The sequence below is a fragment of the Lutzomyia longipalpis genome, chromosome 2 (assembly GCF_024334085.1).
Source record: "Lutzomyia longipalpis isolate SR_M1_2022 chromosome 2, ASM2433408v1".
NCBI lineage: Eukaryota > Metazoa > Arthropoda > Insecta > Diptera > Psychodidae > Lutzomyia > Lutzomyia longipalpis.
In genome coordinates, this window is record NC_074708.1 from 39,749,744 (window position 1) to 39,765,730 (window position 15,987).

General features: G+C 33.4%; 2 protein-coding genes across 2 annotated transcripts; one reads left to right on the plus strand and one right to left on the minus strand.

Moving 5' to 3' along the window:
• The first annotated feature begins 5,339 nt into the window (after positions 1-5,339).
• Positions 5,340-11,594, plus strand: LOC129791407 (uncharacterized). The gene is made up of 5 exons (XM_055829569.1): positions 5,340-5,654; positions 5,899-6,118; positions 8,479-8,603; positions 8,705-8,850; positions 10,819-11,594. The coding sequence occupies exons 2-5, from the start codon at positions 5,965-5,967 to the stop codon at positions 10,988-10,990; spliced, it is 597 nt and encodes a 198-aa protein (XP_055685544.1). The 5' UTR covers positions 5,340-5,654; positions 5,899-5,964; the 3' UTR covers positions 10,991-11,594.
• A 762-nt stretch (positions 11,595-12,356) lies between these two features.
• Positions 12,357-14,158, minus strand: LOC129791400 (uncharacterized). The gene has a single exon (XM_055829555.1). The coding sequence runs from the start codon at positions 14,041-14,043 to the stop codon at positions 12,463-12,465; it is 1,581 nt and encodes a 526-aa protein (XP_055685530.1). The 5' UTR covers positions 14,044-14,158; the 3' UTR covers positions 12,357-12,462.
• Positions 14,159-15,987: the final 1,829 nt, after the last annotated feature.

Sequence of the window (15,987 nt, forward strand, 5' to 3'; positions counted from 1 at the left end):
GAAATTTTTTTAAATCTTTTTTTTTAATGTGTCTTCAAGCGCGAAGGGCCTTTAATAAAAAACTAATGTCCTTAAGAAATTATTTTATTTTTAAAAATCTTTTTTTTAAAGGTGTCTTCAAGCGCGAAACGCCTTTAATAAAAAACTAATGTCCTTAAGAAATTTTTTTAATCTTTTTTTTTAATGTGTTTTCAAGCGCGAAACGCCTTTAATAAAAAAAACCAATGTCCTAAAGATATATTTTTTTAATTTTTTTTAAGGTGTCTTCAAGCGCGAAGCGCCTTTAATAAAAAGCTAATGTCCTTAAGAAATTTTTTTTTAATCTTTTTTTTAATGTGTTTTCAAGCGCGAAGCGCCTTTAATAAAAAACTAATGTGCTTAAGAATTTTTTTAAAATTTTTTTAAGGTGTCTTCAAGCGCGAAGCGCCTTTAATAAAAACTAATTCTCTTTTTGAAAAAAAAAGGAGTGAATGAATGTTTTTAAAGATTTTTTTAATTACCAATGTTTTTTTTCGGAAAAAAATTGTTTTCTAAACGAAGTTTTATGTTTGACTAAATTGTTTGTAGTTTTCGCGATTTAAGGACTTTCGAGCGCCATTTTGAATTTTTTAAGGGTCACAGGGAAAAAATCATTTTATATTTCTCAGGTACCTCCTACAGAAAACCGAATTTTCTGTCAAATAAAAAATTCATTGCGAGAGACAAAACATTTTTTTAAATAGCGAATGCACGTTTTTTTTTTTCAGTAGAATCGGCCCAGTCGTTTTGTAGAAGTTTATTTGCCACAAACAGACATTCTTTTAGAGATTAAGCTTAGCCTATGTCTATCATTCAATAGGATTATAATGAGTTTTACAATAATGACCATTTTAGAAGTCATTATGCTACCCTCATTATTAACTCAATTCAGGTAGATATTCTGCTTGTCTTATTTTGGAAAGATAGTTAGAATAAAATATCCAAAAATCTATGCGACCATAACTAATAATATGTATGCTCCCATATTATACCTTCAAGTGCAATTTGCTCACACGTGATTGGGGGCTTAGCTAGTACTTTACAAAACGAAACGAAAACGAATAATTTCTTAAAAATTGTTTTTTTTCTACGATGCACTATTGAAAGTAATCTTAATATACAAGCTGAAAGGTTTGTTTGTGGCACTTGAACTCCTCCTAAACCGATGGGCCGATCTTTATTTTCCTCCCAAATTTGCGCGAAGCGCAATAAAGCTCCGTATCTTCTATATAATAAAGAAAGGTCTGTTTGTTGGTAATCGTCGTTCCTTCTTTTCTATACAAATCTACACCGTTTGACCGATCGCGTTAAAATTTGGTACAGAGCCTCCTTATAACAGGCGGTTTCAGATGGTCGTATTCATTTTCCCCCCAAAGCCCCCCTTCAGGTAGCCCCCATATAAAAACCATGCAGTTTTTGCGAATTTTTGAATTTGGCGCCGGAAATATCGTATGAAAATGATTTCTTCTCTTTGAAATTTTTTTCTTTTGGGGTTAATAAGTGGCCCTAATCTACCTTTAAACCATCACAATTTATTTTCTCTCTAAAATTTGTTACTATATAAAAAAAAACTAGTAAACCTAAGCCCCCAATCACGTGTGAGCAAATTGCACTTGAAGGTATAATATGGGAGCATACATATTATTAGTTATGGTCGCATAGATTTTTGGATATTTTATTCTAACTATCTTTCCAAAATAAGACAAGCAGAATATCTACCTGAATTGAGTTAATAATGAGGGTAGCATAATGACTTCTAAAATGGTCATTATTGTAAAACTCATTATAATCCTATTGAATGATAGACATAGGCTAAGCTTAATCTCTAAAAGAATGTCTGTTTGTGGCAAATAAACTTCTACAAAACGACTGGGCCGATTCTACTGAAAAAAAAAACGTGCATTCGCTATTTAAAAAAATGTTTTGTCTCTCGCAATGATTTTTTTATTTGACTGAAAATTCGGTTTTCTGTAGGAGGTACCTGAGAAATATAAAATGATTTTTTCCCTGTGACCCTTAAAAAATTCAAAATGGCGCTCAAAAGTCCTTAAATCGCGAAAACTACAAACAATTTAGTCAAACATAAAACTTCGTTTAGAAAACAATTTTTTCCGAAAAAAAAACATTGGTAATTAAAAAAATCTTTAAAATCATTCATTCGCTCCTTTTTTTTCAAAAAGAAAATTAGTTTTTATTAAAGGCGCTTCGCGCTTGAAGACACCTTAAAAAAATTTTAAAAAAATTCTTAAGCACATTAGTTTTTTATTAAAGGCGCTTCGCGCTTGAAAACACATTAAAAAAAAGATTTAAAAAAAATTTCTTATGGACATTAGTTTCTTATTAAAGTCGCTTCGCGCTTGAGGATAATTTTATAAGAAAAGTTCTTAAAGTTATGCAAATTCACAAAAATAAGCGCAGCTCAATTGTGCATTTTTAAAACGAGTCGTCCATCCGCTTCGAATACCTAAAATGCTTCGAAGCTTCGAATATTTCAAAAAGCTTCGAAGCTTCGAATATCTAAAAATTACTCGAAGCTTCGAAGCTTATTCGATTATTCGAATAATCGAAGCATTTGAAAAACGAAGCAGTTCTTTTGCAGTGCTTCGAATACGCTTCGATGCTTCGAATCACCGAAGCTTCGATGTTCAGACCGAAAGTCCGAGCCCTAGTTTTTATCATTAAATTTCATCTTGAGGGGTGCGTTGCAGGGGGAAAAGCAACACAATTAATTGCAACCATTTAACCAGTTGAGAATTTTCCCAGGAAATCACGATAAGACCATTAAGGTGTGTGGGTGTCAGTGAACATAAATTAAATATATATTTGGGGGATGGTGTGAACAATTCCTGGGAATTTTCGCACCTAAATTGTATTCATGGGAATTTCCCAGAAAAAGGTGATACTCATTGGAATTCCTTCCTTGGGAACACGCTATCGCATCTTTGTTGTAAAATGTTGCACCATCGCATCCCCGTAATGCTTACAAGTTTCCATCGAGTCGCACATTTACTCCACGTTTTCCCCATTGTCATTTCCGCAAGGGAAAACATAAATTTTGTGATTCACCACAAAGATATCAAAGAAGCATAAATTGTTGTTTATACTACTTAAAGTATCATGGTGGGTATTGAGAATGAATATTCAATGGAATTTGCATTATTCTCACAAATTTCTTACATGTATTGCATATTATTTTGATATTAAGTACATTTTCTGAAAATATTTTGCTGCAAGTCATAGAAGTGCTGTTAAGAAGGGGGGGGGGGGTGCATGAGGGAAGTGTTATGACGATGATTTATGTATACCTTATGCATGCAAGAAGGAGTATTATTTATAAGTGATTGCATGGGGGATTTTGTAAAATATTAGTATCAGGATATTTTTCATTCAAGTAGCTTAAGTATCTTCTCTGTACTTTGTTATGTTATATAGGTAGCATGAAGCCATTAATGCTAAATTGGCAGATTTTTAATTGATAAAATAATTCATAATGTGATTGTGGGATAAATTAAAGGGAATTTAGAAAAACTATTTATTAATTTTTAATTTAAAATAATGAAGAACTCTGAAAAATGCTTCTTGACATTTTTTAAGCATTTAAAATTACTTTATTGTGTTAATTTATTAACTTCATTTACCTTTACAACAACGCCTTCAGATAATAAATTTTCAATAGTTTTGTGATAGAAACTTAAAACAATAATTAAATTTCAATGACGCACTCAAATTAATTTGTTAAAGTATTGAGAAGCAATGAGAGGACAATAAATTAATTTATTTCTCTGACAGCATAATTAGTTCTTTTAGGAAAATGAGAAATAATCATTCTTGTTCTTATTTTTTATCTGGTGATATTTATTACGTCAAAAATTGATTAAATTGAACTGTTTCGTTTTAAAATGACATCACTAAAATAGCTAAAATATTTTTTTAATTTTTTGCTTTGAATTCAAATCTTTTTTTTTATCAATTTAAAGCCTCGCGTTGCTGAGTGCTCTTAAGCATATAAAAGCTCTTGAATATTTTTCTGTAAAGTAGTGAGTTCAAGCTTGACTGAGGCTTGTCTCTTTTTGTCTTCATTTGCCACACTTCTAATTTAAGGAATGAGAGTAAATAATTTTTTATTAATTTTTTGAAATTTATTTCTGAAAGATTTTTATGTAAAAATCTGGTTAAATTGTCTAGCATGCTTTCGGTTCTTACAGATGCTTCATCAGGTGCTGAAGAATTTTATTAAACTCAAAATTCCTTTAAAGATAAATTAGAATGAAAAAAAAAACATTTAAATTCCTTTGAAAAAAAAAATTTAATTCATTTATTTGAGCAAGACATTCATTGGTTCTTAAAAATAATTACCCTTCATTCAACAGAGTCACGTCCTTTTCATCTTGTACCATTCAATTGCACATATCACGTGCACAAGTGCTCTTTGTGAAGGATTTATGTTAGGATAGAATGAATAAAATTTATATCTCCTTTGCAGACGAGTACTTTGGGCCTTGCAGTCGTTTTTGGTTTTATCTAGAATATTTTTCATTTAAAATTTAATTTTGAAAAATATAATTTAATCAAGAGAAACCCCTATATAGTGTAAGTACAAATTTGCTTTAAAATACCGTTGGGAGCATTGCCCACAACACAATTTTCATGACAAAATTTATAGCAAATGTGCGAGGGGATCAGGAATTAAATTGTCCACCAAATGCCAACTATTCCCTCAAGGTAAAGCACATATTGCAATAAATACTCATTTTGTCCTTATTTATAGGGATTCTACTTCATTTCTAAATATAGCAAACCATACCCATCTGTTACGCAGCAATAAAGACGTTGACAGGAATTTATCTGACTCTTGAGGATTACCGCCAACCGCTAAACAACCATTGAATTGAAACCTGCAAATCATCCCAAGTCACACCCAGACCTCACAAATGTCCACGTTCTTTTCATTTTCAGGATACGTGTGGGGTTGCTTTTTGATTGAATTTACGACGTCACCAGACAAAGTTGTGATGTCACAGTAATTTGTTGCGGGAGGAACGAGGGATGCGAACTATATATGGAAATGTACTGGATATGAGCATAAAGTTGTCATAATTTTTCCTATTGGAGCATGTGGTGTCTTCGCGGTGGAGTGATAACGCGAGAGGTGAGGAAAGGTACGAGGGGGTGGGGAGGCATGTTGGTGGATAGCATGGCAGAGTGATACCAGAAGTGATAACGACAAATTGACTTCCCCTTTGTGTCTCATTAGATCATGCGCTCAAAAAACATGGTGGGGAATGCGTTCACCCTATATAAAGGATACTGTGGTTGAGTCCTTCCTTAAAACATTTCAACAAGTGTCTGTGGATTGACCAGTTGCTTCACACACTTGGTGGGATCATCATAAAAATAAAAAAAAGAAGAGGAAGAAGAAAAGAACCTCAACAAAAATTTTCTCTCTCCGAGCTATTCAATCCCACACGCTTTTACTTCAACTTCTTCGTTATTTTTTTTGGCTTTTTGCAAAAGTGTTATAGGAATAGAAAGAAAGAAAAAAAAGTTCGCAAGCATTGTGCTACGGGTGGGAAAAATACGTCAAATGATTTTTCAACCTTTTCGCGAGTGGAATGTGAAATCTATTAATAATCACGGTAATTGAGTATTATCCAAAGGGGGAAATTCTGTGCCGTGCACAATGGCGAAAAGCAATCACATATTTAAATTAACTTTTCAAGTACCATGCGTACCTTAAAAAAAATTTTTAAATGCTTTTTCATAGAGTTAAAAATGAGCTTTTTTAGAACGTCACACTTTCCCCACAAAATTAATTAATTTATGTTTTTTGTGCACCCCCCAAATTACGGGTTAATTGCAATGTCATTCACACATTTCCAGAGAGAAATTAAGAGGATAGCCTCAACGGTCAATTTTGGGTTGGTGCGGTGAAGAATCCAAAATTGAATGATGATTAATTTGAGCATAATTGTTGGATTTGTGATTCTGTGTTTGGCACATTGTGATGCAATTGCCGTGCCAAATCTACCACCGGCATACAATGTGGATCACACCCTTGATACGCATGGAAAAGTTCCCGTAATTAATCTCCAGAATCAAGGTAAATTGAATAAGAAAAAAAAGCAATTAAATGTCGCGGATATACAGCTATTGCTTGCATTTATTTCTAATTAGTGTTGACTTCTTGAGTACAACAAGGGAAGAAAAAAAAAGAATTTTCTTCATTGTACAATAATGCCCCTCTGGGGTGTCTTTTGAAGGGATCACACGCGATGCAAAGAAGCGAGCTAATTGAATGTGGGTTTGTGAAACGTGAGAAATAAAATAAGGAGCTTTCTTTGCAGTATGCTCCATCCCACAGCATCTTCTCGGGGGCTACGAGAAGAAGGATGTTTAACTTGCTTAATGCACACATTTCCTCTTAATGCCAATTACTTTTGCACCACCCGACAGTGGTGGTAAATGGAGAAAAATTGCTTTGTGAATGCCTCATCATCTAAATTGAATGTCTGCAGTTTAAACACAATGCTTTTGCCGTGGAACATTTAGTAGATTTTGTGAGCAAAAAAAAATGTTAAACTTTATGCTAAACGCGCATCGTTAATTTTTTTTATCAGACTATTACCTACATAAATTCAAAGGTCAAAGTTCGGGGAAAAGTGCGAGAAAAAATAGGGAATAATTGACTATTTTACGATGAACAAAAAAATAATGCGTAGATTACACACGCCTAAATGTAGTTAGAATTAAATTATCCCTACACACCCAGCACAGACTACAAAAGCCCCCAAGGAAACCATATTAAATTTTAGCATTATATTCTCAAAATAGGATTTGAATTTACGAATGTGAACTTTACAAAGACACCCACTCGCACATTTGGAATAAAATGCCAAAATTGTATTAATAATACTAAACTAGAGAACATTTTAGTTACTATTCCTTTGATAATTGTGCATGAATTTCCCTGAAAGCATCCATTCGTTGTGATTTAGAGTGAGCAAAAATTGCATTTACACCACAATACGCTACATAGTTTTGAGTTTGAAATTGCAAATTTATGTTTGAACTAATTTTGGATTAATTTTCAAGTGGGTGATTCATAAATTATATTAAATATTGGAGTAGAAAATTAGTGCAGTGCACACAGAACATATTAATTTCAAAGCAATTGCCCTGGTGGTCGACGGTGGTATCGTTGATGCCACTTGTTGCACGCAGCATTCACTTGAGACTCGTTGGATTCGTATTTCACATGGCCCCTCATCTTGATTACTACATACACGTAAAAGTTTTACACAAGTTTTTTTTTTGCAATAAAATCCGTTTATTTTTCAATTTTCACAAAAAGCTCCCCCGCTTTGATTGAATTTAATTCAATTTAATTCGACAAAATTGTTTTAATTTGAGTAGGAGTGGTGTGGTTGAAATTTGAGATAGTTTTTTTTTAATTAGATTAGAATTTATGAGAAAAATTCTTAATTTTCGATTCTTATCTAGAAAGAGATATTGAAAAAAAAATATGGCAAAAATTGAGCTTTTTCCGCTAAATTTTGCGAAAATAAAATGAGCTTTCAAACACATTTTGAAGCCGAATTTTCAATTATTTTTAATCAAATGATTAGAGTTGAATAATATTTTCCTTTAGAACTCTATAGGTCATACAGTTTCATTAAACAATGATGAAATTGTTAGAAAAAAAAAATTAGGAGCTTTTCTAAAAAAAAAAACTTTGTGTGACAAATATTTAAGGAAAATAGATCATGTTTTAAATGTCAGATAAATATTAGAAATAGTAGAATAAAGAAATAAAAATAAAATAAATAAATAAATATAATAAATATTAGAATTAGAAATATTAGGCTAGAAAAAAAAATTTTTTTTAAATAAGTTTTATTTCTTGATAAATCAAATTATCAAATTATTATACGAAGTATAAAGTGAGCAGAAACCCCTTTTACTTATTTAAAAATTAAATAAATACGAAAAAAGAAAAGTTTGAAATAAGGGGTGTTTATCTGAATGAAATTATTCGGATCTTCAGAAATATTTGGATTATTTGTTAATATTCGGATGATTTTCCAAAGAAATCAAAATATTGGTTTTTAGCCTCAAAAGGGCTCAGATTAAGAAGCACAAGCCTAAAAAATATTTAATTCAAGCATTAAAAGGACTGAATTCAAGCTGAGTAGTAAATTCAACCCGAAACATACTTAATTAATTAAAGCCTACAAAAGCATAAAAATATTTTTTCAAGCCGTAAAAGGCATTGAGAAATAAAAGCTATAAGAAAATGTAATTCATGCTTAGAAAAGACAAAAAGTTGTAAATTCAACCCGAAACGAGCTAAATTCACCCCTTCTTGGATTGGAAACATCTCTTCAAAATTTCACGAAAAACGTTTTAAAATATCTTTTAATCTCTAATTAAATCTTTAACAATTCATTTCCATTTCAAAAGACAATCATCTCACTCGGAGAGAGATAAATGAGTATGATGATAATCAAAATCTCCTCGATGAATTCGACTTGAGACGTGAGGAGGAGACAGCTCTGAAATATGCATATCTAATTCAACTGCTGCAGGTAAATATAATGAGAAAGAAAATCAAACAGGTGATAAATGCTCGTGTGAGTCATTTTGGCACCTTGTATGAATGTGTTTTGTATGATTCAATACCCAAAAGGAACCAACGCGGGATCCCCTGCCGGTGATTTATGTGGAAAGTGAGCAAGTGGCTGACGACGACTACCACGATGATGTCATGGATAAGAGATCGGGTAGATATTACCGGCGCTACCCGTGGAAGAGACAAAACACCCGTTACCGAACGTAAGCAATCTTATCACACAATAATCTCCAATATTGACGTGAAATAAGACCCCATTAAGCCTAATTATCAATTCTGGGTGGGTGGTGTGGAACAAACGGAAATGAAATGGCGCGTTTTCCGCCCCTTCTTTTCTCACACTGCCTGTGTATATGTATTATCAGTCGCCCTATGTAGGTATTTTGAAAGCCCTTTTGTGTCTCATTGAGAATGATATCGCAGCTTTCTTTTTTATCTCTTTGATAGGAAATTGATGTTGTAAGGAGAGAGAAAAAAAGGTCAACATTGTATTTGATTTAGCAGATATGAATATTTAATGAATGAATTTTTTTGTGTGAATCCTTTCAAAAATTTATAAATTAATCATAGAGCATTGAGAAGAGTTTCTATTACGCGCCTTTTTCGTTATCTTTGCACTCCGGTTCTTACAAATAAATGAGGGGGTTGGGGGTGGATGTTTATCTCCAAATGCACGAGCGTGATTTTATTAATATTTCATAGAAGATTTCTAGAAGATTTTCTAGTCCACGGAACACATAGAAGCTTTTAGAATTTATTTTATGTATGAAAATAAATCAAATTAGAGCATTGGAGACAAAATAATGAAAAAAATCATTTTTATCTGCATGTAGGATTTATTAGCAAATCCTCCTTCTCATAGTTGATTTGTTGACATTAGTAATCTGTGAGTATGATAAGCGATTCATTACCATTTAGGTAAATGTCTAGATTTTCATTAAGCAAATTGCATATCTAATCAAATATTACCAAATGGTTTCAATTGGGGTCTAATTGCAAAGATTCAGTGATACAACATTGCCTTCGGGGAGTTTCATTTTGGCTTTCTAAAATAGAATTGCTAAATGTTTTAGAAACTAAATGATAGATTTATTTTATACTAAATTTCAATTTAAATAACTTCAGATGACATTCAAATTGAATTGTAATTTGTACGAAATTATTTGCAAAATGGAAATGAGTCTTTTAAGGCAGATTAATCATTGAAAATCAAAATCCTTCTAACTAAACCAAATGAAAGATTTTTTTTGAAATTTTCCAACAATCCATCAAATTCATAAAATAATTTTAATAAGCTTTTAATGAATCACCTGAAATTTTATGTTTTTTTTAAATAGAAATTCATAATTGCATTTATTAAGCAGCCAGAGAGAAAGCTCGAATATTCCACATCGTTGAGAATGTTTTTCAGAGATATGAAAAAACTTAATGAAAAATGTCCATTTAGAAATGAAAAATTCTCCTAAAATTTTATGACAAATGATTCAGAAATTCTTCATATTTCTGTTTTTGAAAATTTGCACAGAAAATTTAACTCCCCTTTCAGCCATTTCTGCTCCCATTTTTCTTCTGGAAAGCTTTCAAAGTTAATGTTCGAGCTGTTCAAGTGTAGAGAGAAGGAGGAGAGAGAAAAAAAACATCCAAAAAGCTTCCTTGAAAGCTTTGCTATATGGCTTTCCATGGTTGATCCCAAAAATTCCTGCTGATAAATTGACTGCAATATAGCAAAAGTATTGCTGGAAATGACACAGAAGACGAAGTGAAAAAAAAAAACAAACAACATCCACTTTTGCAAAAGTTCAAGGGGACATCATCAATTTATCTCTCTTTTTTTTCTATTTCTAAAAATTCGTGTGGGACAAAGCCAAAAGTCAAAGAAAAGAATGCTCATTGAGACACTTTAATCCATAAAGAGTGATCCAATTACATTTCTCCCCCAAGAACTACGTTCAAATGTTGAGATAACATTACAGTGTGTGTGATTCAATTTTGGGAAGAAAGTAAAATCCCCTCGATTTCTCTGTGTGGTGCTACTGAATTGTGCTTTTGCTTTCATATATATGCGGTGTGGGTTTGGCAAAAGCAGATCAATCTTTTAATCTCTCACCACCAAGTGGAAGATTTTCCTCTCCAGCTAAACTTTATTCATTCACATTCACCCCCTCTTTTAGCTATGATGCCGATTCCAAGTATATGTGCGTACCAAGTCGCGAGGATGTCTTTCGTTTACTTCTGGGACTCCATGCGGTCTCCGTATCCGGAGATGAGCAGAAAACTGTGACATTTTGCAGTCGAAAGCGACCGGCAAAGGCTGTTTTTACAAACATCCGATTTCTTGGTTGAATTTCCTCTTCTATACGTGGCCACCTAGACACCTTCTCCACATAGGCGCGCATTTCAATTTATATATAAAATAACACAGAAGAGAAAATAACAAAAAAAAACTTGTAGACTTATTTACAGAAGAAGATAGGAAGGAAAAAAAAGTGAAATTTATGTAAAGTTAAAACATATCTTTATAAATATTGGGACTCTCCTCTTCCTCTGATAGTCATGATGGTTATATAAATATACAATTTTCTCGAGAAGAACGTAATATGTGTCACATTGAAATATCACAAAATTAAAATTTTAAATATTAAAAAAAAACATTTTGGAGTTGTCAAATAAAAATTAATAAAACATACCAATTAGAAAACTTTTGAAAAAAAATCTTATTTTGTCTAAAATCTATCACTAACCCATAACACGAGAGAATAAGACAAAATTAAAGATAATTTATATGTGGCAATTTGTTTTAACGATAATCTATATACATTTTAAAATACAATCATAACGATATACATATTATACATATTTAAAATGAAATATTAACAAGTATTACTGATTGTGAATGAACCAAGTCGGTGTTATATTATGAGATATGCAATAAAAAAGAGACAAAATTTTTCTTTCATCTTTTCATTGACAAATATTTGACTAAAATATTATGCAATGCTCCAGAGGAAGCGCAAACAGGTAACTGCCTGAAATAATGAAGCAGTCTTTCGTGGGGAAATTTAAAGGTAAGTTGAATTTAGTCTAAATACGTTTTCTTTTATTTTTAAAATTGAATTAATTAATGTAGATCAATTAAATTTACTTTTTTTTGTTTTAATTAGATTAATCTTTTCACGTGAAATAGTTGTTCTAGCTTTCATAGAATGCGAGTTACTAAAGTTTATGATTTTAAGAGCTTTGTAAAATTTCTATTTTTACCTCTTTAATGAGATTTTTCTGATTCTGGAAAATATTAGAAAAATCTTAATATTTTCTGAAAATCTGAGAAGAAATAGAAAATTTAGTTTTCAATTTACGTTTTCACCAGAGGAAAGTAGTTCAAGGAATGTCCTTTTTTTCTTCTAGAACCTTTGAACGTACTTTAGCCTTCAAGTGAGGTTGCAAACACACATTTAATGTAGAAAATTAAAAGATTAACTGACAATGAAATACTTATTTAGAAGCTAAGTAAATTCAGAAAAAAAGCTTTAAAGCTTAAAAAGGAAAATTTGCTTTGATTTTTCAAACTTCTTAAAGTATACTGATAACGTAAAGCTCCTACAGAACACGAGATCTAAAGAAAAATTCACTCTTTAAAAAAAATGATTAAGAGAAAATTTTCTTCTTCAGAAAAATCCATTTACTGCAATGAGAAAAATACTTAAATTAAGTTTAAAATTTATTTTGAATAAAAAATAATTTTTTGGCTGAACTTAAGTGAGATAACTTTTCTCACACCCATCTGTACACAATCTAATTAAAACATTATTCCTTCCTCAAAGTCTACATTGGGGTCTTGTGATCCAGAGTGGATTAACAGTGAGTTGAAACCACTGAAGCCACCCGAAGTAGCATCGATTGGCGGTATTTGGGAAGAAGAACTTCATGGAGGGCTCATAATCCGTATTTTCATCCTTTTCCTCAGTGTCTCTGTTTGGGAAACTTTCTCCATGCTGTGAGCTCGGCGGCGTTGGGGGTGGTGTATTTGGTGAGCTTCCAATGGGCCTAAAGTCGAGTCTTCCATGGGGATGGGTGTCATTTTTGGGGGTACTGCGAAGGAGTCGGTAGGGGCATTCCTCCTGGATGACCTCCATTACGAACCCTTCGACGATTGAGGTGGGAATGGGAATTTGGGAATGACGGAAGCGTATCAGCTTCCTATTTTCGAGACCCCACTGACTGAGGTAGAGCACCCCCGAGCGGCATCCGCAGAATCTCCTCCCGTCGATCTCCACGAAGGTGTTGATGCAGAAATTTTGATCAACATCCGGCAGCAGGAAGTACCTGAAGATGATTCGCAGGCGACACGATGTCACGAGCCTCTCAATGACGTAGGTACAATCGATGTTGTTGATGTTCTTCTGTGGAAAGTTGGGCGACGAGATGAGGAATCGAGGTCGATTGAGGGGGCTGGAGCGACAGCAGTTGGGTGGATACAGTACAGGGGGTGGAAAGGGTTGTGGGTAGAGTTGCGATGGTGGGTAAGGCTGTGGGTAGAGTTGCGGAAGATGAGATGAGGAATCATCCTGCCGCTGTGCTGAACTACTTGCATTTTGAACTATAAATTTAGTGCCTCCAATGGGGACAACGGATGTTTCCTGTGGAAAATTCCATGCACTGTTGGATGGATGGCCACCACCATGGGCATTGCATTGCACATGCGATGCCCTTTCATATCCCTTGTGGGGAGCTTCCACGTGCACTGGGTCGTTTTCATGATTCCACTCCGTATTGATGAACAACTTCACATCGGTAACATCCTTTCCATTGTCCTCATATTGAATGGTGATGGCCCTCTCACCACCTTCTTGGCCATTTCTCAAGGAATTCCATGCGGTGTTTGGTGGCGGCGATAGTGTAGCAGCAGCAGCAGCAAAATTGCCACCTCCAATGGTCCCATTGACACTCCCACTATGGCAGGAGTCTCGTGTGATTAAGAGACGAAAACCCATGTACTCAATGGCATTGTCAGTGATAAAATTCAATTTCATGACACCTTCAACGGATCTGTAGGTTGTAGCACCGACGACACGGCCACACAGATGAATATCCTCACCATCTCGTGATATCCTCAATTGATCCTTGTGGCACAGGTGGGATGCCTCCATGTCAAATTCATTGAATTGTATGTGGAAATTCGTTGGGCATGGCGACCACATGATATACTCACAGTGAGTATTGGGCGGATACTTTGTCGGGTAGCCCGGAGATTCAATTACAACTTTGTCCGTCACATAAATCTCCCCGCACTCACCCACATACATTGGTGAAAAATTGATACGATTGAGGTGCACACGATCCCAGCACTGGCACACGCCCAACAAGACACCCAGCACGAAAGTTGATTTATTCCACATCTTTCGCACATCACCTGCCTATTCAGCCACCCGCACACAACAGACACTTCACTTATCTGAAGAAATCAATCCACCAACATGCGTCTTTTTATACTGCATGAGTACAGGAAGTGATTTTTTTTATCTTCTATTTGCAATTCATTTCTACACACTTTCCCGCTAAAATTCCCACGAAATTTAACAGTTTTGTGTGTGAGTTCTTATTGCTTCAAGAGATTTTATATTTATCTGAATATTATCTTTAGGTATAATTTTGGATTCAAGAGCTATGGAAGATTGAAATGTCCTTCCTAGGGGACCCTACATAAATTCTAACACGTGTTATGTTCATATATTTAGGGGAATGTAGTCCGCGCAGAGTGAGAAAAAAATGGTATAAAATTAAAAACAATATTATTAAATTTGGTACCATTTTAATACCCATTTCATGCTCTTTTAACTCCCATAACTTTCTACATTTAAAGTTTTATCAGTTTTAAGAAATAACGGATTGATAATTGGCTATAAGAGTTCCGAATTAGGCCACGTTCCTTTAATATAAATCTTGTAAAATGTAAAGACTTGTGTTTTGAGCTTAGCCTCCTAGCTATAGTCCCTGACGACCCGTTAAAGAGCCCGGATCTTTAGAAATTTTAAATATTAGCTTGTAATAAATATTAGGCGCAGATTTTTATTAAAAGTTTATTAAAATTTTATTTTCCTTAAAACCAAAATGCATGGGACCTAAAATAGGCGTGTTCTAAATAGAGCTTGGCCGAAATAAAACTTGACCTAAATAATGGGAGCAATTTTGGACAAAATAAAAGACGAAATATTTTGAAAATACAAAATATTTTGACATTAAATGTAATTTTGCACAAAATATTTCTCTAAAACTTTTGTCAATCTCTCCACAAAAGAAATTTTTGCAATTTTAGGTCCAATAAAAGGTGAAATATTTTGAAAAACTGAAAAATTTTGACGTTTAATGCAATTTTAGACAAAAGACAAAAGATTTTTTGTGTCAATCTTTTGACAATCTTGTGAGAACGTCTCCACACAAGATTTTTATAGGAGAATTGTAATTTTGCACAAAATAATTTATACATTACACAAGAAATATTTTGTGTTTTACAAGCATCTCGTCGAGGTGCTTTTATAAAATCAAAATCTTTTGTCAAACTGGTGTTTACGCGTTGCATTTTTTAGAAGTTTTCTATCATGTTTCTCGAAATAGCGATGGACAATAATGCAATTTCGGGTAATTGTGAAGCTTTATGCAAAAGGGAATTTGTGGAATGATATGAAATTCAGCCAATTTAGCTGTGTCCATTTTCCCTTTTCGCGGTGTTGGGCAAAAATATTATGGAGAATTTCTCTGTCTTTCCGGCAAAAATTTGGGAGATCGCTGACAAGTTCTAACCCTATATAATCAGGATTTTGGATCAGAGATCCCTTCCCTATGTTCCCGATGCGACTTCTTATGTGCAAAAACGAAATATGTAGGGCTAATTAATGCAATAAAATATGAGTCAATCAATTCATGTAAAAGAGAATCATATCAGAGTGACTCATTAACATTTTCTTGGTGTAATGAAAATCGAACTGATGAGCTAGAAGTCAGATGGTTTTTTGATCTTCCCAACATCCTTAGGGTACCAAATAGACTACACGAATGCTTGACTTAATTTCCCTAAAAATTAATTCAATTCAGATTGTTCAATTGCCCCAATCGTAAACATAACCTAATAAGAATGTTATCTTCTTCTTATTTTTTCCATCTGAAACTCTCCACTCGAAAGAAAAAACACGGCACAAAAGACGACAAAATATATCAAAAGTCTCCCAAAAGATATTTTATTCAAAATTGCTCTTCATAAAATGTCTTTTGTAGACTTCACAAAAGACAAAATATATTTTATTTTGTCCAAAATTGCTCCCAATGTTTGTGATCGACTTTGAACT